The 25,299-nt window shown below is 41.8% G+C and overlaps 1 protein-coding gene across 8 annotated transcripts in view; it reads left to right on the top strand.

The window, feature by feature from the left end:
* CCDC148 (coiled-coil domain containing 148) overlaps positions 1 to 16,627 on the top strand; it is a 128,084-nt gene extending 111,457 nt beyond the window's left edge. For all 8 annotated transcript variants that reach the window (XM_044978567.1, XM_044978573.1, XM_044978565.1 and 5 more), the window contains 3 exons: positions 2,900 to 3,017; positions 10,191 to 10,337; positions 15,044 to 16,627. In XM_044978567.1, coding sequence (XP_044834502.1) covers positions 2,900 to 3,017; positions 10,191 to 10,337; positions 15,044 to 15,190 — 412 coding nt within the window. In that variant the 3' untranslated portion in view covers positions 15,191 to 16,627. The remainder of the gene's footprint in view (positions 1 to 2,899; positions 3,018 to 10,190; positions 10,338 to 15,043) is intronic.
* The last annotated feature ends 8,672 nt before the right edge of the window (positions 16,628 to 25,299 follow it).

Below are 25,299 nucleotides of genomic sequence, written 5' to 3'. Positions count from 1 at the left end.
GGATTGGGCTTTACAAAACTAAGAATGGAGCCAATACAGAGCAATACAGTACTGGTCAGACATAGCATGGCAAATGGTCATTACAGGTAGCATGTTTTACTGATCTAATGGATTTTCAGTAGATTTTTAGAGATAAATGGGGCCAGGGTATGCTTATAGATATTGAATAGTATCGTTCTCCACAAGTAGTCCCATTGAAATCAATAGGAACCACTTGTGGAGTAATGGGTTACTCAGTATCAACAAGGGTATCAGCATTTGGTCCATTGAAAGTGCAAATGGGTACTTGTATGTGCAAATACTGTACCGATTTCCCTGTATACACATAGGGCCATATCCTCAGCTCATGTAAATTGTCAGAGCTCCACTGACTTCAATTGACAATTTACACCAGTTGAAGATTTGGCCCATACATTTTATGGATGCCAGCAAGGAGCTACTTCTGGAAAACCTGTCCCAACATGTGATGTATTTTAGGCCCCAGGTATCCAATGACTTGGCAAGATCATACAAGTGCGTGTCAGATATGGAAACATCTTCTGAGCTTTGTCCTTTTGTTTAACCACTACATAAAAACTACATGTACCCACAGCATTTGTGACATATTTATTCTAATCACAGTAACAAACAATAACTGATTATAGTCTGAAAAAAACTTGTATTACAAACATTTTTAAAAGTTCTGTTAAAACTTTTATAATAAGCATGTTAGTTTTTTCCTCTTGAATAGTTATGAGACTGGCTGAAAGCAGAATTTTAATGAAATTATGCTTATCAGAAATTACATAAGTATGTACCCACAATACTTCAAAAGGTAGCTCTGCTGAAACTAATTAGCTAAACTCATTTGTCAGCTTGTTGCTTATTAAAATTGTTAGTTACTGGGATACTTAAAGTCAAAATTGAGTGTTAAAACATTAAAACTGTTTTGCTGTAAAATTAAAGTTTACTTTGAAATAAAAGTAGTTAAAATGTTACTAAATACAATATAGTAAGTATAACAATTATTACAGTATCATGTGGATACTGTGAAGTTACAGCAGAAGTGAAACACTGAAAGTCAACTATAAAATATTTATTAAGCTGTTTTAAACTTGGAATACTATTTGCAACTGAGAATATATTTACAAATTAAAACTCCTCCCTGTTGTGTATGTAGCTTTCATATCTCTACTGTTATCCTCTGACCAGGAAGCTAAAGATCTTTGTTAATGCTGCTCCCCACTGGACAGCATGAAATACATGATGATCTTCTCAAGATAGTACAGGGGTTCTCAAACTGGGAGTCGGGACCCCTCAGGGGATCACGTGGTTATTACATGGGGGGTCGCGAGCTGTCAGCCTCCACCCCAAACCCCGCTTTGCCTCCAGCATTTATAATAGTGTTAAATATATGAAAAAAGTATTTTTAATTTATTAGGGGGGGTTGCAGTCAGAGGCTTACTATGTGAAAGGGGTCACCGGTAAAAAAGTTTGAGAACCTCTGAGATAGTATGATCATGAAAATATGATGATCTTCTCATGAGCTAGGAAGTGCCACTTCTTCAACACTTTCAGCCCTTGCTTGGTCAGAAAACAAGAAACAGAAACTTTGGGCCTGATTCTCCACTGCTTTGCACATTATGTAATCATTTACACTTGTGCAAAGTGAATGCAAAATTCATGTAAGAATCTACCATTCTGCTGTGATAGTGTTTCACACTCCCTTTATACATGTATAAATGACTGCAGTACGGACAAGTCACTTAAAAATCATGCCTTGATACATGTCCCTAAGTTTTTAATTTAGTAGTTCCTAGCAACTTCCAGGTCATTGAGCCTCATTTTTACTAGCACTGGATAATTTTAGAAACAGTATGGTAGTGCAAGCAGTTAAAGCTTAATGAAAGGCTTTCAATAAAATGCTAATTTTATCGTTTGCCATTTTCCATAAAAAAATGAAAATTCTTAATTTTTATTAAGAGATTTTCATGTCCTCTCACTTCATGCAAGAAGCAGATTAGGCTTTCACCTTGAGACAAAAATATTGCTGAGGCCTGTGTTGTGAGTCTGAACCTATTCAAAATACAGCAACAACAAGAACAAATTTAGAGAGTGTCTTGTGCATCCTTGAATACCAGTTTGTCCTGTTAATTGCTCTTGGATCATTGCAGCGGTGGCCTTTTGTAACTGCCTGGTTAACTGGCTGCTTTTTCCCAATCCTTGCAATTTACACTACAAGTTATACTCTCCTCTGAGTTTAATGAAGTTTTTATTTTTCTAAGAGTAATAGTATTAAAAGTCCCCATTTTTTTTGCAGTGCTTCCTACTGCATATCTCCAAAGGAAGGTAAAAGTTTTGAGGAAGAGGGGTGTGTGTGTGTGTCTGTTTGTCTGTCCCATGAGGGGACAGGGAAGGGCAAATGCTACATCATGCAAAAAGACAAAGCAGGTTTCTGCTTTTTTAGGGCAATACAATCCAGTAGCTTTACTTACTTCTACAAGAAGCAAGATTAGAGGTCTTGTCTATTTATTGAATGGAAAGAGGAAGGATAGGGAGAGTCATGTTTTTGCTGCCATGTCTGGATGTCAGAGTGCATTGCTTTTAAAGTTATTAGTGAAGAAAATGGAAGAAAAATAATAATAATGAATCATAGAGAATATTGGACAAAAATTAGGCTCCATAAATGTGTTCTGATAATTAGCTAACTTGTGAGAATATTCATGGATAATTATCCATTCTTTAAACTCTGGTAAAATAGTTAAATAAGTTAGTTTCAGGTGTTTTGAGGAAACCTCATATTATTCATGAGACAGAGATAAAAAAATTCACCCTGGTTTTCAAGCAGAAATGTTAAAACCAAAGTTTGATACAACTTGCCCAATGTTTTCATCATATATATATATGCTCTATTGTACAGAGTTAAGTTTAGACAAGAACTGTTGGAAAAACGCCTGATGGAGAGAAAAGAACTGTCCCTTCAAGAAGCCCATGAGAAAGAAGAAAGAGAGAGACGTCTTGAAGCCCTCAGGCAACAGGTGATTTTGTTTCCTGTGTATAGTATTGAGATAATCAATTAAGCTACATAAAATTACATGAGTATAACACATTACAAAAGCAATCCCCCAGCAATCAAGGAATGAAAAAGTTAAGATTTTCACAGTATCATTACCTCTGCCACTTTACACACCCTTTGTGTTTTGTACTTCTGACAATATGCGCATTAACATATTAAATGACACAGTGGAATCTGTTAACATTTGGAAGTGGATAGTCATTAATTTCTCGGAGTTGGGACCCTTTTCTCTTTTTCTTCTGTTGCTGTTCCTTTTAGTTTCAGTCCTGTGTAGAGGACCAGCACAAGGCTTATGAACCACTTCAGCCCGAAAAATGAGCGTAAGTGGTTCATAGGCCCTGGGTTGGCTCTGCACAGGATTGAGTTTAACTCTCTATGAAGTTTGTGCAGTTCATGAAAAAACTGTATTCCAGACAGCACTTATCCAAGGTTGCCAAGTTAAATTTACTGTGATAACGTTGCTTTTTTCTTTTCCTAACCTTTGAACATATGTCTTTGAAACATTTATGTTACATTTAATTTTTTTTTAATTTAATTTTCCCTGAGCTGTTTTTTGTCTTCAAGGAATAAAAGGGAAATCCAGTACTTGAGAGTCTATGCTGTATTCATGGAGGTGCAGCATAGAAAGTGCAACCCAGAGTGTGGGTGGGGAGCAGGGAAAAGTTTATTTAAACCACTTTTTGTGTCTTTCCAACTGTGGGCTACTCTAGGGGCCAAAACAGCACCCAGTGTAACTCAGGTCTTAAAGCCTGGGTTCCAGTCTGAGTCCAGAATTCTACACTGCAATAAAACAGCCCCGTAGCCCAAGCCCTGAGAGCCTGAGTCAGCTGGCACAGGCCAGCCAAGGGTTTTTAATTGCAGTATAGACCTACCTGAGGGAGAGAAATGCATAAGAAAAGTTATTTACTGAAAATTTAAATCTGTCTGCACAGATGCAAGCTGTGATACTAATCTTGCAAACAGTTAGGTGCAAAAGTAACTTGACTGAGGGTATGGCTACACTTACAAATCTGCAGCGCTGGTAGTTGCAGCGCTGGTCGTCCAGCTGTGCAGGGCCAGTGCTGCAGTGTGGCCACATTTGCAGCATTTGCAGCGCTGTTGGGAGTGATGAATTATGGGCAGCTATCCCAGCATTCAAGTGGCAGCAACGTGCTTTTCAAAAGAGGGGGGTGTGGGGCAGTGTGACAGGGACCGGGGGTGGGGGGGAGAGAGAGTGGATTTTTGGAACCGACACTGTGCAAAATCAGAAAATTTTCCCACCCCCTTACTGTTAACTGCAAACAGCCTGCATCCAACATACTCTCTTTCCCCCCGCTGCCCCTTCCCCCCATTTCTCTCAAGCAAAACGCAAACACTCAACCCCTGTGAATCACGCAGGGAGGAGGATCTCATTTGATTGTTCACAGATTGATCACAGCAAACAGGAGCTGATAAGCAGCTCCGATAGAGCAGCTCCGGTAGCAACGGAGCTCCGGAGGCAGGGGCGGCTCTACCTTTTTGGCCGCCCCAAGCAGTCATGCCCGGGAGGCGCCCCGGAGCCGCGGCTCCAGTGGACCTCCCGCGGGCATGACTGCAGAGGGTCCGCTGGTCGCGCAGCTCGGCTGGACCTCCCGCAGCTGCGGACGGTTTGCAGGTCCGGCGGCTCCGCTTGAGCTGCCGCAGTCATGCCTGCGGGAGGTCCAGCCGAGCCGCGGGACCAGCGAACCATCCGCAGTCATGCCTGCGGGAGGTCCACTGGAGCCGCGGAGACGAGCGCCCCCTCCGCAGTCATGCCTGCGGCAGGTCCGGTCGTCCCGGGGCTCCGGTGGACCTCCCGCAGGCATGACTGCGGCAGGTCCGCCGGCCCAGCCTGCCGCCCCCCCCGGGAAAGGGCCGCCCCACGCGCATGCTTGCCGCGCTGGGGTCTGGAGCCGGCCCTGTCCGGAGGTTCACAACAAAACAAAGAGAGGCTGCATAACAAAACAAAGGGAGTAATTTAGTTAAAAGCATTCTGGGATACACCCTTATACCCTGGAGGCCAATAACAGCGCTGGTGTGTGGCCACACTTGATGACCAGCGCTGCAGCACCAGCTCTGCACTCCTTATTCCCCATGCTGAGTGAGGTGTACGGCCAGCGCTGCAGCCAGGGAGTTGCAGCACTGGAAGTGCCCTGCAGGTGTGGCCACTTACTAATTGCAGCGCTGGAAAGCCTCCACCAGCGCTGCAACTCGCAAGTGTAGCCATACCCTGACATTAGTGATTTAATTTACTTCAAATGGAATGTTTTCAGCTCCTTTTGGACCTCCTGCAGAACTTTAGTAATGTAGGGATATTATCAACTTAAACTGCTGTTAGATCTCCTAGGTCCTAGTCCAGGGGTAGGCAACCTATGGCACACGTGCCAAAGGTGGAACGTGTGCTGATTTACAGTGGCACTCACACTGCCCGGGTCCTGGCCACTGGTCCAGGGGGCTCTGCATTTTAATTTAATTTTAAATGAAGCTTCTTAAACATTTAAAAAACCTTATTTACTTTACATACAACAATAGTTTAGTTATGTATTATAGACTTATAGAAAGAGACCTTCTAAAAAAGTTAAAATGCATTACTGGCAGGCGAAACCTTAAATTATAGTTAATAAATGAAGACTCGGCACACCACTTCTGAAAGGTTGCCGACCCCTGTCCTAGTCTTTAGTTGTCTCTACTCAGAGCAATACCCCAAATCCTCTTATGTCTTGGCTGAAGTTAGCAGAATCCCTTTGCCAGCATGAGTACACTTTATGCGTGGTTCTAGCACTAGAGTTGATGGTAACTCAGAAGAGCACTGTCTTTCTGTACAGGTTTCTGGAACATGCCAGCTTGTTACAGAGATACAGATTGAATTTACTTTCTTGAGTTTAAAAGGCAGGCCTAGGCTAGATTGTTCTCTTCTGGCCAAAATGTCCTCATTACATTCCTTTAACATGTATCAGAGCTGGTTTTCAGATAAATGAGCCTCAAAGTTCAATTGGCTGCTATTTCAGTCTTTTTTTAAAAACCTATTTAAGATTTTTTAAGATTGAGTTAAATGATTGAGTTAAAATATTCTCCTAGAATAACCACATTTTTTTGCGATGTCAATACAGTGAGTTACGAACACCGGAGTTATGAACTCACCAGTCAACCACACATCTCCTTTGGAACCGGAGGTACACAATCATGCAGCAGCAGGGACCTCCCCCCTCCCCCCGCACCAAAAAAAAAAGTGCAAATTCAGTACAGTATTGTGTTACACATAAACTACTAAAAAATAAAGGGAAAGTTTAAAAAAAAAAAAAAAGATTTGACAAGGTAAGGAAACTGTTTCTGTGCTTGTTTCATTTAAATTAAGATGGTTAAAAGCAGCATTTTTTGTCTGCATAGTAAAGTTTCAAAGCAGTATTAAGTCAATGTTCAGTTCTAAACTTTTGAAAGAACCACCATAACATTTTGTTTAGAGTTACAAACATTTCAGAGTTAGGAACAACCTCTGTTCCTAAGGGGATCATTACTCTGAGGTTTTACTGTATGTTCCAAACAAACTTGATTAAATCAGTTGAATCATATTGGCATTGGTTACATACAAGAAAGTATATTTTCTTGGTGGCAGTAACTGTGAGCTGCCACCATGCTGGTGACTGGTACATCAAGGTTAAAATGTCTCCAAAAAGGCTTTTGATGACAATGACTCAGTCCTTAACTATTCCTCTAATCAATCATTTTTCTCCATCTTCACCCAATATTGGTAGGGTATTACTCCATGAAATAGATCCCTTAGTTTTTATCTGGAGCAGAAAAAGATATTTAGAAAGTCCATTCAGTTGTTTATCTTTTTGACTTGGTGAAACTATGGATATAACCTTTTGGTTAGAGAGAGAGAAAGGTTGAATCTTCTGTCATGTACAGTTTTAATATTTTTTGCTTGCATTAGTTATCTGATTAGGTGTCAGCAATTATATTCTACTTCAAATTGACTTTTCTTCATACAGTTTGCTGTATTTTTACAAAACAGTATTAGGCCACTTGTATATACTACGGCACAAAGAAACTACATAAAAATTGTCTACAAACTGCGATTTATACTGCCTTTGCAAGAAGAATTAGATTTGACTCTTTAATAAAGTAAGGACTGTTACTTAATATAACTACTAAGTTATTAGTCCACTTCTCTCATCTCCTTCATCACTTTTTGGTTGTTGGTTTTGATTGGGAAGAGTCCCTACATCTTTCTTAGAGCCCTGAGGACACCATCATTTTCACTCATATATTCAATACACTCACTCAGTTGAGGGCTCTTGCACAACCACCATAATTCCAGTCTTGGAAAGTCTGGTTAGAAATAAGCAATTTCTCTTCTTCAATATTTACCTCTCCACATTCCTGCTTATAGGATGTACACACATGCATACTCATCTTGGAGCCATCTAAAAGAACAGTGGGCTATGTGAGCTCTCCCTTATGGATTTGACTATTCAAACCATAAGCCTTCAAAAGGATGAGCCATCCCCACAGTACTCATTCACTTCGAATAGAATATGGCTGTGGATGTAAGGACCATCTCTACGGTGCCCTCACTGTTTTTAGGCAGAATTTCTGCATTTGCCTGTAGTTTTTGTTTAGTTTAGATGTAATATAGTAAACTTTGAAATTGTTTTATTTGACCTGTTTTGATTTAGACTGCTCTTTGGGGCCCTTCCATGCTCCAGAACTGCAGTTCTCAAGTGTAGCCTTTTACTGGTTCCCTGTACTTTTGAACCATGCCTAATCCAGAAGGGTGGGTATAAGAAGTATCCAGCAGGCAGCAATGAAGTGTCAGTGACTGATCAACACATTTTCTACCTCTTTTGTTTTGGTAAGGATCATTCTTCAGCTCCATGGTCTGTCTATGCAGCCTTTATACACAAAGCCTGAAAGCAGAGAAGCGCTTCTAAATATTTTCCTTATGCAAGAAATCTTGAATCCTGGATCAGCCTCCTTCTAACTAGAGTCCTACTAGTTTCCAGGATGTTCTAGCTCTACCTTCAGTCCCATCTTGATTCCAGGGTCTATTAATTATGTCTTGACGTCCAGAAGATGCTTAGTCAGTGCTGAGTCTTTTTAAGCTCCAGGAGTTTCTTCTGTTCCAAGGCTTATATTGGTGATTATGCCCTCCACATCACTAGAGTCTTTGGTATCTTCTTCCAGCAAGGAGGCCATAGTTCATCAAGGTTTCTTTGGAACCAACAAAATTTTCAAGGCATTCAACTGCCAAGACTGTTGTTGGTTGTGAGGTCACCTCAATTCATTTTTCCTCAGCATAGTCAGAGTTGGTAAGCGGGCTACCATCTAGATAGCACATGACATCAGTGCTCCAGGATCTGCAACAGCTACCTATGAGCTTCCAGACAAATTTTAAGGTTTAGGTTTTGATCTATAAAGCCCTAAATGGCCTGGGACCTGCCTACCTGAGAGACTCTCTCTCCCTCTGTGATACACTGCCACAGTTGCGCTAGGTCTCCCTCAATAGGCTTGGCAGGGCTTCCTCCATATGGGCCTTGGGGCTCTGGTATGCCCTTTCATCCCCCATTTGAAATAGCATAGATTTGACTGATTTTCAGGGCATGCTGCATGGTCCATTTGTTTTACCTAGCATTTGACCCTTTGAGGTAAGGTGACTGAGGTATGGTTGTCTGTGCGTGTTTGATTATGTGCTGCTGTTTATTTAAAAAATGACAAAAAATAATTAGCAGAACATGCATATTTTGTGAATGGGCATTTTTTAATTTCTTCTAAATAAAATAAAAGTAAAATAAATAATAAAATACTGAGGTGCTAGGTCTTCTCTTGGCTGCCCAAGAATAAGATATGGCTTAGATGAGTCAACTCAGCACCAGATGGTGGCGCTGTCATCCAAATGCCAGAAGGAGCATCATGGATAAAAGGAGAGGCCTCTATGGATGAGCAGTTTTGATCTGAGGAGATTGTTCTAAAAACGAGATTGGTTTGCTGCCCAGATCTGTAGTTACTTTACATAGTGGCCTAGATAGTGATAGATTGCTGAGAACAGATGTTCAGTGCTGTGAAGGAGTGCAGAACAAACTACTTCAGTGCAAGGAGGAGTCTATGGGAGCCTGCTGTTCGTTGAAGTGGACAATGATCTCTGCATAAGCTGTAATCAATAGGTTATTTCGTTTGTGAATGCCTATGTTGAAATTTTGGGCTCGTCAATTCAGTTCAGAGGAGTCAGGGGATCTATGCTATTATCCCTAAGCAGCTATTTCTGCTCAATGAGATTCTTCTATTGTGTTCTGCCTGATGTCATCTTATGATGGCTCTTGAAGGGACATAGGTGTGTATTTCTATCAATTCCATAAGCTATTCCATCTTTTGACTTGAACTTAGTGCTTACAAGATTGACAGCACCATGTTCAGGACTCCTGGCAGGCTGCGTCTGTCTTATATATCATATTTGAATTTTTGCGAAATTTTCATGAATCCTCTTACCCTCTACCAAAAGCTCCAGCCAGTACTGTTCCCACTGTGGAGATTAAGCAAAGCTATCATTTGTGGGTATCTAGACATATCTTTCTGCAGGACCACTCTTGATTTGGAATTTCACCCTGATGCCTGTTCTAGGAGATCAGCTCTGCAATCATTGTTTAATTAACCCTTGTCAGTCCACCTCCTGGGGGATTGTAGTGCTAGTTCCTCTCTTAAATAGCTAGTTTACTAGTAATATTCATAGGAAATTATTGGCGAAAGAGGAGTTATTTGTCAATAACTCTTGTTTTGCTCCTGCATTTCCACGTTTCTCACCTCCTGTGGCCCCCCATTTCCCTGCTTCTTCCGAGTTTTCTGAGATTGTTGGATTCAGTGGAAGGAACTGAGGGCAGATGAAGTCACATATACTTTTTATAGCCTGGAGACCAACCATTTAGACCCACAGCGGGTCCCATTGCTTTTCAGAATGGTTCAAAGTTTGGCATGGGCACACTTACATCTCACAAATGTGGAGCTGCACCAGGAATATGTTTAAAGGACAACTGTTCCTTGGTAAGGAACTTTTCTCCACGCCAGTCCACTTCACTCCAACTTCATTCCAGTTAGATAGTATCAACTGTTTGCCTAATAAGTATTTTCATGTAATGTTATTTAGGTTGCTATTGTTGCTGAAATTGATCCAGCTAGAATGATGGCTGATACAGTGGCATCTAAAGCTAAAATGGGCATTGGAACTGAAGAAGAAGAAGAAGGTGTTCTTCAAAGACCACTATTTACATTACATACATACAATGAACAACAGGTAATTGCCTATCTTGTATAGTCTGTGTACAAATGAATATTCCATTAACAGAAAGATTAATAATAGAAATTTATTGTCATGTGTGAAACCAAAAACACTGGAAAGAAACTAGTGGGGCTGCAAATTAATCGCCATTAACTCATGCGTATAACTCTAAAAAATTAATTGTGATTAAAAAAAATTAATCGTGATTAATCACAGTTTAATTGCACTGTTAAACAATAGAATACCAACTGAAATTTATTAAATATTTTGGATGTTTTTCTACATTTTCAAATATATTGATTTCAGTTACAACACAGAATACAAAGTGCTCACTTTAGATTATTTTTATTACAAATATTTGCACTGTAAAAATTATAAACAAAAGAAATATATTTTTCAATTCACCTCATACAAGTACTGTAGTGCAATCTCTTTTTCATGGAAAGCGCAATTTACAAATGTAGATTATTTTTGTTACATAACTGCAGTCAAAAACAAAGCAATGTAAAACTTTAGAACCTACAAGTCCACTCAGTCCTACTTCTTGTTCAGCCAATTGCTAAGAGAAACAAGTTTGTTTACATTTACGGGAGTTAATGCTGACCACTTCTTATATACAATGTCACCTTAAAGTGAGAACATATATTCACATGGCACTTTTGTAGCCAGCATTGCTAGGTATTTACATGCCAGGTATGCTAAACATTCATATGCCCCTTCATGCTTTGGCCACCATTCCAGAGGACATGCTTCCATGCTGATGACACTCTTAAAAAAAAATGCATTAATTAAACTTGTGACTGAACTCCTTGAGGGAGAATTGTATGTCTCCTGCTTTGTGTTTTACCCACATTCTGCCATCTATTTCATATTATAGCCATCTCAGATGATGACCCAGCATGTTGTTCATTTTAAGAACACTTTCACTGCAGATTTGACAAAACACAAAGAAGGTACCAGTGTAAAATTTCTGAAGATAGCTATAGCACTTGACCCAAGGTTTAAGAATCTGAAGAGCCTTTTCAAAATCTGAGAGGGACGGGGTGTGGAGCATGTTTTCTGAAGTCCTAAAAGAGCAATACTCCGATGCGAAAACTACAGAACCCAAACCACCAAAAAAGAAAATCAACCTTCTGCTGGTGGTATCTGACTCAGACAATGAAAATGAACATGCGTCCGTCTGCACTGCTTTGGATCGTTATCGAGCAGAACCTGTCATTTGCATGGACGCATGTCCTCTGGAATGATGGTTGAAGCATGAAGGGACATAGGAATCTTTAGCGCATCTGGCATGTAAATATCTTGCAGTGCCATGCGAATGCTTGTTCTCACTTTCAGGTGACATTGTAAACAAGAAGCAGGCAGCATTATCTCCTGCAAATGTAAACAAACCTGTTTGTCTGAGCGATTGGCTGAACAAGAAGGAGGTCTGAGTGGACTTAAAGGTAATAGGTAATAATTGGAGATACACCAATCTCCTAGAACTGGAAGGGACCTTGAAAGGTCATCGAGTCCAGCCCCTTGCCTTCACTAGCAGGACCAATTTTTTTGCCCCAGATCCCTAAGTGGCCCCCTCAAGGATTGAACTCACAGCCCTGGGTTTAGCAGGCCAATGCTCAAACCACTGAGCTATCCCTCCCCCATAAAGCCCCTCTAGACTTGTAGGCTCTAAAGTTTTACATTGTTTTATTTTTGAATGCAGTTATTTTTTGTACGTAATTCTACATTTGTAAGTTCAACTTTCATAAAGAGATTGCAATACAGTACTTGTATTCAGTGAATTGAAAAATACCATTTCTTTTATTTTTACAATGCAAATATTTATAATAAAAAATAAATATAAAGTGAGAACTGTACACTTTGTATTCTGTGTTGTAATTGAAATCAATATATTTGAAAATGTGTTAAACATCCAAAATATTTATATAAATGGTATTCTATTATTGTTTAACCACGCAATTAAACACACAATCATTTTTTTTAATCGTTCGATTAATCACGATTAATTTTTTAATGGCTTGACAGCCCTAATATCTAGTTAATATATTTTAAATTAAAAAGTAAACTCTTTGACATGTATAATGTATTTCTCTAAAGGATTGTTGTTCTGCTTCCCCCTTCTCTGATTAGTATTACGTTAAATGTTATGGGCAGGGATTAGCAACTTTTGGCACGCAGTCCACCAGGGTAAGCCCCTGGTGGTCCGCACCAGTTTGTTTACCTGCTCTGTCCGCAGGTTCGGTCGATCGCAGCTCCCACTGGCCGTGGTTTGCTGTCCCAGGCCAATGGGGGCTGCGGGAACCGGCACGGGCTGAGGGATATGCTGGCTAATGCTTCTCACAGCTCTCATTGGCCTGGGACAGCGAACCACAGCCAGTGGGAGCTGCGATCGGCCAAACCTGCGGACACGGCAGGTTAACAAACCGGCCTAGCCCTGGCATGCCACGTGCCAAAGGTCGCCGATCCCAGGTTTAGGGTAAACTCCTGCCCTTATAGAAAACTACATCAAGGGAGAGTCACTGTTGGGTGGGTAGCTATAAAACCCTAGGTAGTAGACATTTTTCAATTAAATGGCAAATTATTCCATTGTCAGGGATGGCTCCTCTATAAGCCTAGTCAGGTATAAAGGGAAAACACCAAATTAAAATAATGATACTCTTTCTCTCAGTTTGAATCAGATTGCTGAGGACATTCCCAGTTCTGCTTGAAATAGAAATTAAACAGTAGTACTACAGCATTATAGGCTGATTTATTTTGCCCCAAAAGCAATAACCATATTTTTAAAAACACTATCCACGCTCTAGAATAATGATGTGGAAAGTCTATTTAGAAACATACACTATTGGTATACTTGTGAGGTATAACTTTTAGCCCTGCATCTGCTGAAATTAAAAGATGCTGTTAGTTAAGGCTGCTAGATACTTTTCATTAAGAGACCTTAGTTTCAGTTTCTTATAACTTTGCCAGACTTTAAGCATTCAGATTGGACTTTACAATGTTGAGTGTGCCATAAGCTGTGCTTTTTTTTTTTTTATTTAAGTTTCAGCAGCAATGGTTCAGCTCCTTCCAAGAAGAAGACAAAAGAAAAATAAATTGTTTTGGCCCTTTTTAAATACAATTGGAACTGTCTTATCGAAAAGCTCTAGTACCTCCGTATTTTGGAAAAAGGACTCAAAATTTGTCAGGCAGTAACCTTGGTATCAGGGATGTTCTCTTTGCTGTCCACGTGGAAATTCACCCAAATTTGGCCAAGTTAGAAGCTTCTGTAATATCTCAGTTTGTACATGGCCAATAGAGACTTGTTAGAGTGTAGCACCTAAATTATCCAAACATTGTGTCTGCCATGAGTGTGCTCCATCTTCTCACAGCTACTACACGCCAGCCAGACTAGGCTTGTCCCCACAGAGTGACTGAGCATTTTCCATCCCAGGGCTGCAGGGCAGAGCAGGATTTTTCCTGCAATTGCTCCTCTCTGACATTGTAAACCACTGTGGTACTGGGCTCAGAATTGAGAACAGTGTGGCTCTCTCTCCTGTGCCCTCAATACTCCCCTGCTGGTCCCCAGGCAATGGGGAGGAAGAAGGCACACTGGAATGTAATGGGCTGAGGAGTGAGGGGAGGGAAGGATTGCAGGAGGCAGGGGATGGGAGTGGATAAGGAGTAGAGAGGGAGCGGGAGCTGGAGGGTGTGGATTGGAACAGAGGGCAGATAATCTCCAGTGCAGCATCTAGAACTGAGCCCAGGTACCCTCAGTCTCCATATACCTCTGCTGTCAGCAACGAGCTGTGAAACCCACTGGCAAAGTCTGTATCTCATCCCCCCACCCCACCCCAGTGGCCTGTCCACATATAGGTTAACAGGCTCTTACTGCTACCTTTTACTTCATTAATTCAAGTGGAAGAGGTCTGTGCTGTGGATTTTAAGATCTAAACTCTGTTGATGGTGGAAGCTGGGAGTCAAAATGGTTCCATATGATGGAATTTCTGTTTTGTTTTTTTAATTAGGCAATTACATTAAAATATGTTTTAAAAAAAGTTAAGGTTACAAAGTTAAGCACTGACAAATTAGGAAATACCAGAATTAAGATTATCTTGTGCGTATGCATTATGATACAGTTTTTAACTACATGATCACATAAATTTTTTTCCACAGGACCCCTGTCTCATTCAGTGCTCAGGATCACTGGTGCTCTGGGAATAAATCAGGATTGTGAAGTGAATGAGGCTGTCTTCTGCAAAAAATGAGGCAGGGGTCCTACAGAAGTTGGGGATTCCACCACCACCTATTCTCACAAGGGTTGTGAACATTAATTAATATTTGTGAAACACTCAGATAACTATGATGTGAACACCATAAAAATCCCAGAAAGAAATTAGTAAATCTATCTTCAGTGCAGGGCTAGGATGGCATGCATTAAATATGTCCTTCAGCCACACATCAAATGTAGGGAATAAAAAGCAATATTGAGTAACTCATGAAGCAGAGATCCTGTGGGAAAAATATATGATCATGAAGTTAAAGGTTATGTATATGTACAAGGAGACTGAAATAGAATTGCACAGGCAATGTTAATTTTGGCATTTTCTAACTTTTGAGTCCAGCATAGGTTTTTATGTACCGGTAATATATAGAGACAGACAAATATATATGTTATATTTTTTAGAAAGTATTAATACTGATATTTTGTTTCTGTTCATCATGATGATATTTTATTTTAACAGATCATTTCTGACCCTAGAGTTCGTGTTGAGCTAGCTCTTCGAGAAGCTGGACTTCATAAAACTCTTTATGCTAAAGAGATTTTACCAAAAATTCCTCCACTGAAACTTCCAAGAAGGGACATGGAATCTACAGTCTTTAAAATGTAGAATCCAGAATGGATTTCAGAACTCTTTGACTATCCTCTGGACTATAATAGGAAAATTTTTAAGAAACTTCTTTAATTTAGATAACTTTGTGAATTTAGGATACTTCATAGAATTATTTAGTTCTCAGTCAGTGCAGTCATTTAAAAATAAATTTATTTCCCATGGAATGCGCAGTAGGCCATTTAATACTCCCCCCCCCCCCACAATCTTGAACAGAGTTTTGGAATGTCATGTTCTTTAAGAACAGTTTATTGAGATAGTAATCTAATTATCTGGAGCCAAATCAACCCCTTATGTAAAAGCTTCAGGAAGAGTCACTGTGCATGGAACCCTGTGTTAAGATTTCCACACAGCATCATGTTTGGGATGGTGTTTTCCCACATTATAAACACTGTGGGGCCCAACCCCAAACCTGATGGATCTCTGGGGATCCATGGGAGGCATGGGTCATCAGCATGTCCCCTCACTGGTTCTGATCCTTGGAAACCTTCTCCCAATTCCCACCATGGCAGCATGGTTCCTTTGGAGCTACACTTGTAGGTAGTCTCCCCCGGCCCACAGTAGCAACTGAGCATTCCCCAGGAAACTCTGTGGGAAAGGTTATATAATGTGGGATCCTGCCCCCAGATTTGCCCTTTTTCAGCCTCCTCCAGTGAAGGCCCTAGAGTGGGCTCCACTGGGTGTGTGATAGTGTTGAGTCTCTTCCCTGCAGAAGATGTGAGATCTGCATGTGGAGGGCTCTTCACACACAGATCACACAGAATACAATCTGGCACTTGGTAAACAGCATTTTGAAGAAATATTTTTTGTGTTAATTGGCAGCACAAATCTAACATAACGTCACAAAAGAGTCATTTTAGATGGTAATATAGTACATAGATGCATCCAACATAACTTTCATATCAGGTTATATTACCTGAGAATTTGATTTTTTAATTATAAAAACCTCATTATCATAAATGCTTCTATTATTCCTTCATTATTATAAGAGGAAACTTAACCTTTCTCTAAAATTAGAAACCAATTTGGTACATCATGTTTACTGCAAACCAATCATCCAAACAATTTCATTTTGCAATTTAGTTCTTCAGAATACATTATAAAATTAGAAATAACATTTTAGCTCTAGGATCTGTATTTTGGTTTTTAAAAAAAAAGGATTTTTTTCATTTACATTAAAGGGAAATTGAAAAGTAATTTTGTATAACTCTTTGCTTTTTCTAACCTTACATAACATGTGTGTAACATGTATGAAAACAAGAAGTATCAAATATACACCTAGCAACCTAATCACCATTCAAGAAACTATTTGCATATGACTGAGAATATGGTCTTTTTATTTCGTTTTACATTACTTGTCAAATAATGTATACACACTGAAATTTCTTATTCAACCTTTCATAAAATACATACACTGTATGGATCATGCTGTATTAAGGGACAATAAATATTAGAATAAAAATAAGATGTATGCAATTCCCTATCGATCTGGTTACGTATGTCCCTAGTCACCATAGTCTCTGAATGCCTCAGTCATTAATGGATTGTACACTCACAATGCCCCAGTGATATAGGAAGCACGTCCCCATTTTACAGATGAGGAACTAAGGCACAGTACAGATTAAGTGACTTGCACAAGTTCATACGGGAAGTCTGCGTCTGAGGCAGGAGCTGAGCCTGGTCCTTTGGGACCCAGTCCAGTGCCATAGTCGTGTCTTCCTACTCCAATATCTATGCTCTCCTATTGTTAGCATGTTGTAATTGTAATGTTTGGACTTGACTGCTGAGTGTTTGTGCCCAAATTACAATTCTGTGTTTATTTGTGCAACAGATGACTCCTAGAATCATAGAAATGTAGGACTGGAAGAACTTCGATAGGTCATCTAGTTCAGAGTCCTATCCTCAGGGAGGACTAAGTATTATCTAGACCAGTGTTTCTCAACCTGGGGATTGGGAATGAGTTTAGAGGGGTCGCAAGTGAAGGTAAGAAAAAACATTTGTGTGCCAGATCAAAGTTTATTTTTACATAGAAACAAACTATAAATTCACTTTTTATGAATTACGAGTCTTACAATCTGATATAGCATATTTTTGGGTAAAAAATTTCTCTGCTAATATAAGAATATAGGAACTGAAATTACTCAATATATGTGCATAAATTTAAAAAAATCATTTATTAATACTGGTAGGCCAGTATTATTCATAATTTACTTACTATTTAAGGTAGTGGGTTTCAGTTTTTTCAAGTCTTAGTATAGGGGCTCACAGTATTTTTTTTTTTAAGTCCAAAGGGTGTTACCTTCACAAAAAGGCTGAGAAAAGGCTGATCTAGGCCATCCCTGACAAGTGTTGTCTAACCTGTTCTTAAACATCTCCAATGATGGTAATTTCACAACCTCCCTAGGTAATTTGTTCCAAAGCTTAACTACACTTACAGTTAGGCAGTTACCTAAATATTCCTTTCTGCAATATAACCCATCACTTCTTGTCCTGTTCTCAATGATTAATGAGAACAATTTATCACCCTCCTCTTTATAACAGTCTTTTATGTAGTTGAAGACTGTTATCATGTCCCGCTTCAGTCTTCTCTTCTCCAGACTAAACAAATCCAATTTTTTCAGTCTTTTCTTGAAAACCATGTTTTTTAGATCTTTAATCATTTTCGTGGCTCTCATCTGGGCTTTCTCCAACTTGTCCATATTTTTCCAGAAATATGGTGCCCAGAACTGGACATAATACTTCAGTTGAGGCCTTATCAGTGCCAAGTACAGTGATAGAATTACTTCTCTTGTCTTGCTTACAGCACTCCTACTAATACATCCCAGCGTAATGTTTGTGTTTTTTGCAACTGTTTTATATTGTTGTTTCATATTTAGGTTGTGATCCACTATAACCCACAGATCCTTTTCTGCAGTACTCCTTCCTAGGCAATCATTTCACATTTGTTTTTGTGCAACTGATTATTCTTTCCTAACTGTAGTACTTTGCATTTGTCTTTATTGAATTTCATCCCATTTATTTCAGACCATTTCTCCAGTTTTTCAAGATCACTTTGAATTCTAATTCCATCCTCCAAAGCACTTGGAACCTCTCCCAGCTTGGTATCATCTGAAAACTTTAAAAGTGTATACTCTATGCCATTATCCTAATCATTTAGGAAGATATTGAATAGAAGTGGACCTATAACAGATCCCAGTGGGACCCCAGTAGACATGCCCTTCCAGCTTGATTGTGAACCATTGATAACTATTCTCCGAGTATGCTTTTCCAATCAGTTGTGCACTCACCTTATACTAGGTTCCTATAGGCTATATTTCTCTAGTTTTTTTATGAGACGGTCATGCAAGATAGTGCCAAAAGTAGGGTGGTCAATTAATCAAAGTTAATGGCTGCGATTAATTGAAAACAAAATGAACATGTTAATCACATACCTCTCTGCAGGGAGGGCTAAAGCCACAGCCCACAGCTCCAGAGGTGGTGGGGGAGAGGCTGAAGCTGCAGCCCAGAGCTCTGCAGGCAGCTGTGGCAACAGGGCTGAAGCTGCAGCCCAGAGCTCAGTGGGCAGCAGCGGTGGGGCTGAAGTCCCAGCCCAGAGCTCTGCAGGCAGCGGCGGCGGCGACAGGGCTGAAGCCCCAGCCCAGAGCTCTGCAAGTAGCGGCGGTGACACGGCTGAAGCCCCAGCCCAGAGCTCTGCAGGCAGCGGCGGCGACAGGGCTGAAGCCCCAGCCCAGAGCTCTGCGGGTAGCGGCGGCGGTAGGGCTGAAGCTGCATCCTGGAGCTCTGTGGACAGCAGCAACAACAGGGCTGACGCCCCAGCCCAGAGCTCAGTGGGCAGCTGTGGTGGGGCTGAAGTCCCAGCCTGGAGCTCAGCGGGTGGCAGTGGCCTGAGGAGCCCTGAGTGGGACTAAAACCCTAAGCCCCACACCCTAAGAGGGGCTGAAACCCAGAACCCCGAGCAGGGCTGAAGCCCAGAGCCCCATGCCCCAAGTCTCCCATCCCAAGCAGGGCTGAAGGTAGGGGGTCACAATTTTTTTAGTCTAAATGGGGTCCCCAGCAGAAAAAGTTTGAAAAAGGCTGCCATAGGGAACAGGGGCTTGGCAAGCTCAGCCTCCCTGCACCAGCCTCTCCTCCCCTGCTGCATGCCGAATCCCTGAGGTAAAGGCCATCCTCCCTTGCAAACAAGGGCTCACTCAGCTGAAAGGAGTTATGTAAAAATAATAATAATTCTACATGTGTAAGTTCAACTTGCACGATAAAGAGATTGCACTAAGTACTTGTGAGGTGAATTGAAATACTATTTCTTTTATCTTTTTTACAGTGCAAATGTTTGTAATAAAAAATAATATAAAGTGAGCACTGTACACAATGCCAACTTTCTGTTTTCTTACACTTGGGTAGAACAAGGTGTGGGATTCTAGCTATTTATGAGCATAAGGTGTCTGAGTAAATACTGCCCAGATTGGCCCTTAGTTTGTTGATGGTAGATTTGAGTTTGTGATAGTTTGCACCATTATTGACTTGCTGCAATTTGGCTGACAGAATTTGTTTTCTTAGCCTGAGAACAACTTATTTGTTGTTTATATTGAAGTCTTTTAATATATTATATTTCTATGAATAAAAAAACTAGCCAGTCAGTAAATAGCTTAAATGTTAATCAGTGATTAAAGGTCAAGTATCTAACTGGCACAGAATCTTTTTGGCAGGGAATTCTACACAGGGCCAGCTCCAGGCACCAACAAAGGAAGCAGGTGCCTGGGACGGCCAATAAAAAGGGGCAGCAGTCCGTCTGTTGCTGGGGTGGCACATCCGGGTCTGCGGTGGCAATTCGGCGGCGGGTCCTTCAGTCCCTCTCTCCCTCTTCGGTGGCACTTCAGCGGCAGCTCAATCAGGCTTCTTTTTTTTTCTTCGCCGCTTGGGGCAGCAAAAAAGCTGGAGCCGGCCCTGATTCTACATATGCCCATGTACACTTTCTCAGTCTATTACCATTTGCAGGCAAAAAGGAAAGTGTGAGTGATTGTGATGCGGGTTGTAATGATCCCTTCCAAAACCAGAAAGGCCTTTACAGTAATGGTTGACATTTTGAAAATGAACTTCCCCAGGACATAGTTTTCTGAACTCTGTAAACTGTTAACTGAAAGCACTATAGCGCATAAAACTTCACATTTGCAACAGAGAAATCATTTTACACTAATCATTAAGCTGAAGGCAAAATAAACAAAATAATGTTCTTGCTAACCACAAAGCACTCTGAAAAAATGAAGAATTCACTATAATTGTTTAGCTTAATTATTAAGTATATGGTTTTCTAAGCTATAACATACTCCCCTTAATGATTTTGGGGATAAATTAAATTACTGCATGCATTTTGGTAGTGTGGTTTTAGATGAATCCTGTAAGGAAATTACAATTGTGGTTGCTAGGTGGTACAGGGGTCATTGCAATAGTCTTTAACCTCTGCAGAACTGAGTTCAGATTCTAGTGGGAAACTATTTATACTGGTCTAATTTCTATTCCTAGAGGACATTGGTCCATGTCCCATTATCCATTAACTTAAATCCAAGGTATGACCAAGACTGAAAACTAAGGACCAATCTGCCCCCACTGGAGTTGATGAGATTGGGGAATCATAGAAATGGAGAGTTGGAAGGGAACTCAAAGTCATCAAGTCTAGCCTTCTGTGCTGTGGCAGGACCAAGTAAACCTAGACCATCCCTGACAGTTATTTGTCCAGCCTGTTTTTAAAAACTCCAATGCTAGGGATTCCACAACCTCCTTTGGAAACCTGTTCCAGAGCTTAAGTATCCTTATAGTTAGAAATTTTTTCCTAATATTTAGTCTAAAACCCCTTGCTGCAGATTAAGCCCACTACTTCTTGACCTACCTTCAGTGGACATGTACAACAATTGATCCCCATCCTCTCTATAGCAGCCCTTAACGTATCCGAAGACTGTTATCAGGTCTCAGTCTTCTTTTCTCAAGACTAAACATGCCCAGTTTTTTTAACCTTTCCTCATAGGTCAGGTTTTCTAAACCTTCTGTCATTTTTTTTTATCACTCTCCTCTGGACACTTTCCAATTTGTCCACATCTTTCCTAAAGTGTGGGACCCAGAATTGGACACAGTGCTCCAGCTGAGGCCTCACCACGGCCGAGTAGATTGGTGCAATTAACACACATGCCTTATATAAGACTCTCTTATTAATACACCTCAGAATGATATTAGCTTTTTTTTTCAACGTTATCACATTGTTGGCTCATGTTCAATTTTTCATCCATTATAACCTGCAGATCCTTTGCAGCAATACTACCACCTTGCCATTTATTCCCCATTTTGTAGGTGTGTATTTGATTTTTCCTTGCTAAGTGAAGTACATTCCACTTGTCTTTTACTGAATTTCATCTTGTTGTTTTCAGACCAATTCTCCAATTTGTCAAGGTCATTTTGAATTCCAATCCTACCCTCATAAATGTTTGAAACCCCTCTCAACTTAGTGTCATCTGCAGATTTTATAAATATACTTTCCACCAGTGTTCCCTCTAATATTTTACATCCATGTGCAGAATGAATTTTGTTACGTGCAACAATATGGAAGTGATGTGTGACACATCCCCTTCATATTGGTGCACATAACAACATTCATGTGGTGGGGATGGGACCGAGGGGTCTGGAGTGTGGGAGGGGGCTCAGGGCTGGGTGCAGAGGGGTGACGGCTCTGGCTGGGAGTGTGGGCTCTGGGGTGGGGCTGGGAATGAAGGGTTTGGGGAGTAGGAGGGAGCTCAGGGCTGGGGCAGAGGATTGGGTGCAGGGGTGAGGGCTACAGCTAGGGGTGAAGGCTCTGGGGTGGGGCTGGGGATGAGGGGTTTGGGGTGCAGGCTGCCCTGGGGCTACAGTGGGGAGAGAGGACTCCTCCCACCCCTTTCTCATGACAGCACTCGGGAGGCATCTCTCCATGGCTGCGGGAGCTCCGGCAGGGCAGGGCCAGGCCGGGGGAGGGGCTCCTCTCCCCCAGCCGCAGCAAGTCCAGGGCAGGTCCGTGTTGGGCCCAGCGGAGAGGCACCTCTCTGCACCATGGCAGGTCCATGTTGGAGGGGAGCACCTCTCCCTGCCGCACCCTGAGCCCCTGCGTAGGGCTTAATAGGCAGCTGCTTGGCACACAGCCGTGCAGCTTACTTAGCTTTCCACTCCCTTATCCAGGTCATTAATTAAAATATTGAATAGTATTGGCCCAGGATTGACCCTATGGGAGCCCACTAGATATGCCCTCCCAGTTTGACAGTGAACCATTGATAACTACTCTTTGATTACTGTCTTTCAGCCAGTTATGCTCCCATCTTATGGTAATTTCCTCTAGATCACATTTCCCGAATTTGCTTATGAGAATATCATGTGGGAGTGTATCAGATGCTTTACCAAAATCAAGCTATATCACATCTACTTCTTCCCCCTCCCCCATCCACTCAGCCAGTAACCCTATCAAAGAAGGAAATTAGGTTGGTTTGGCATGATTTGTTCTTGACAAATTCATGCTCGCTATTCTTTATCACCCTATTATCCTCCAAGTGCTTCCAATTGATTATTTAATAATTTTTTCCAATATCTTTCTAGGTATCAAAGTTAGGCTGACTGGTCTGTAATTCCCTGGGTCCTCTTTGTTCCCCTTTTTAAAGACAGATATTATGTTTGCCCTTCTCCAGTCTTCTTGGACCACCCCTGTGACACCGTGTCATAGTGGGTCACAACTGAGAATACCAAATTGAGGACAAACTGCTGAGAAATAGGGCAGACACACCCCAAAACTGGTGATTATTCCCCCATAAGCAGGGCCGGCTCCAGGCACCAGACGAGAAAGCACGTGCCTGGGGCGGCACATTGAAAGGGGCGGCATTCCGGCCAATCTTGGGGCGGCCAGCCCAGCCCTGCAGGGACACGGACCCTGGCCCAGGGGGCGGGGCAGGAACTAGCGATCCCTGCCGCTCATCGTGCTGCCGGGCTCGCCGGGACGCGCCACTCCCCGCCGCCTGCACCGGCCTCCACCTCCCACGCCGTTCTGAGCCCAGCCTGGCCGAGCCGCCTTTAAAGGAGCCACCACCTCCTGCAGCCCCTGGGCACCGGAAAGAGGGAGGGTTCTGCGGTGGCCCAGCGGGCAGGGGAGGGAGGGTTCTGCAGTGGGGCCCGGTGGGCACTGGAGGGAGGGAGGGTTCTGCGGCGGCCCGGCCGGCAACGGAGAGGCAGGCCCCACTGATCCCAGCGCCCGCCGTTTGCACTGTGCCGAGCCCCGCTGCAATGCCAGCCCCGTGCTGTCTGTGTCGGCCCCCTCGGAGCCTGCCCGGCCGGGAGAGACACTCCAAGGCCGTAGGGGGGAGTCCCTCTCGCCTGGCTGGGAGCAGGCTACAGCGCCTGGCTGCCCACGGACGGAGGGAGTGGGCGGGTGCTGCCCTTCATGAGCTCCCTGTGGCTGCCGTATTTTTTTTTTTTTTGTGCTTCGGTAGTCCGGCCGCTTATTTTTTTTTTTTTGCCTGGGGAGGCAGAAAAGCTAGAGCCGGCCCTGCCCATAAGATATACCAGACCAGCAACAAGAGTAAACTTCTGTTTTACCACACTGGCTAACAAGAAGTCAGAAAAGCAGTTTCCTTAGGTATTCTAGTCCTTGTATCACCACCAGAAACACTAGACTTAATGATGAGTGGTTATTTAAAACCAATTTCATCAACCAAAGGGTTCTTCTGATCCCAAAGGACCAGCCACATACCTAGGTCAATATATAATTTAGATCTTACCCAATAATCACACTGTTGCAATCCTTTAGTATCTAATATCTAAAGGTTTATTTATAAAAGGAAAGAAAGGTGAGAGTTAAAATTGGTTAAAAGAATCAAATACATACAATAATTGCAAAGTTCTTGGATCAGACTTGTAGCCTTATGAGTCAACAGTATGCCCTTGTTGCCAAGAAGGTTAACGGCATTTTGGGCTGTATAACTAGGGGCATTGCCGGCAGATTGAGGGATGTGATCGTTCCCCTCTATTCGACATTGGTGAGGCCTCATCTGGAGTCTGTGTCCAGTTTTGGGCCCCACACTACAAGAAGGATGTGGAAAAATTGGAAAGAGTCCAGCAGAGGGCAACAAAAATGATTAGGGGGCTGGAGCACATGACTTATGAGGAGAGGCTGAGGGAACTGGAATTGTTTAGTCTGCAGACTAAATGAGGGGGGATTTGATAGCTGCTTTCAGCTACCTGAAAGGGGGTTCCAAAGAGAATGGATCTAGACTGTTCTCAGTGGTACCAGATGACAAAACAAGGAATAATGGTCTCAAGTTGCAGTGGGGGAGGTTTAGGTTGGATATTAGGAAAAACTTTTTCACTAGGAGGGCGGTGAAGCACTGGAATGGGTTACCTAGGGAAGTGGTGGAATCTCCTTCCTTAGAGGTTTTTAAGGTCAGGCTTGACAAAGCCCTGGATGGGATGATTTAGTTGGGGACGGGATTGGTCCTGCTTTGAGCAGGGGATTGGACTAGATGACCTCCTGAGGTCCCTTCCAACCCTGATATTCTATGATTCTATGATAGAATAAACTGCTGGCTTGTTAAGTCTCTGGTTGCTTCCAAATCATTGGAAAGCCTCAGTCCCTTGGTTAGAATGCTCCGATTAGTACAAGTTCATAGTTCAGAGGTTTGCACAGGAAAGAGACAAAATGGAGATGTTTCCAGAGCCTTTTATAGCTTCTGCCAAGTGAAGGGAAACCCATTGTTCTACTTTGTGAAAAATTACAGGCAACAAGATGGAGTTTGAAGTCACATAGGCAAGTCACATGTCCATGCATGCTTCGCTTAGTCATAGCAGAGGCCATTAACGATACTTTAGTTAGAATGTCCTCAGGAAAGTCCATTAAATGTTGATAGGTGTCTTCCATGGTCCATTGTAAGTGAAGTGTTTTTTGATGGGCCATTCAACTTGAATAGTTCCTTCACAATGTGCTGACTAAATACCTTATTGGTGTTACCACAGGAGCAAACACTTGAAATACAGGTACATAGTTAATATTCATAACTTCAGATACAAAAATGATACATGCATACAAATAGGATAATCACATTGAACAAATCATA

This window comes from Mauremys mutica, chromosome 10, assembly GCF_020497125.1.
Source record: "Mauremys mutica isolate MM-2020 ecotype Southern chromosome 10, ASM2049712v1, whole genome shotgun sequence".
In the NCBI taxonomy this organism is placed as follows: Eukaryota; Metazoa; Chordata; order Testudines; family Geoemydidae; genus Mauremys; species Mauremys mutica.
This window is presented reverse-complemented; position numbering and strand designations above follow the sequence as displayed.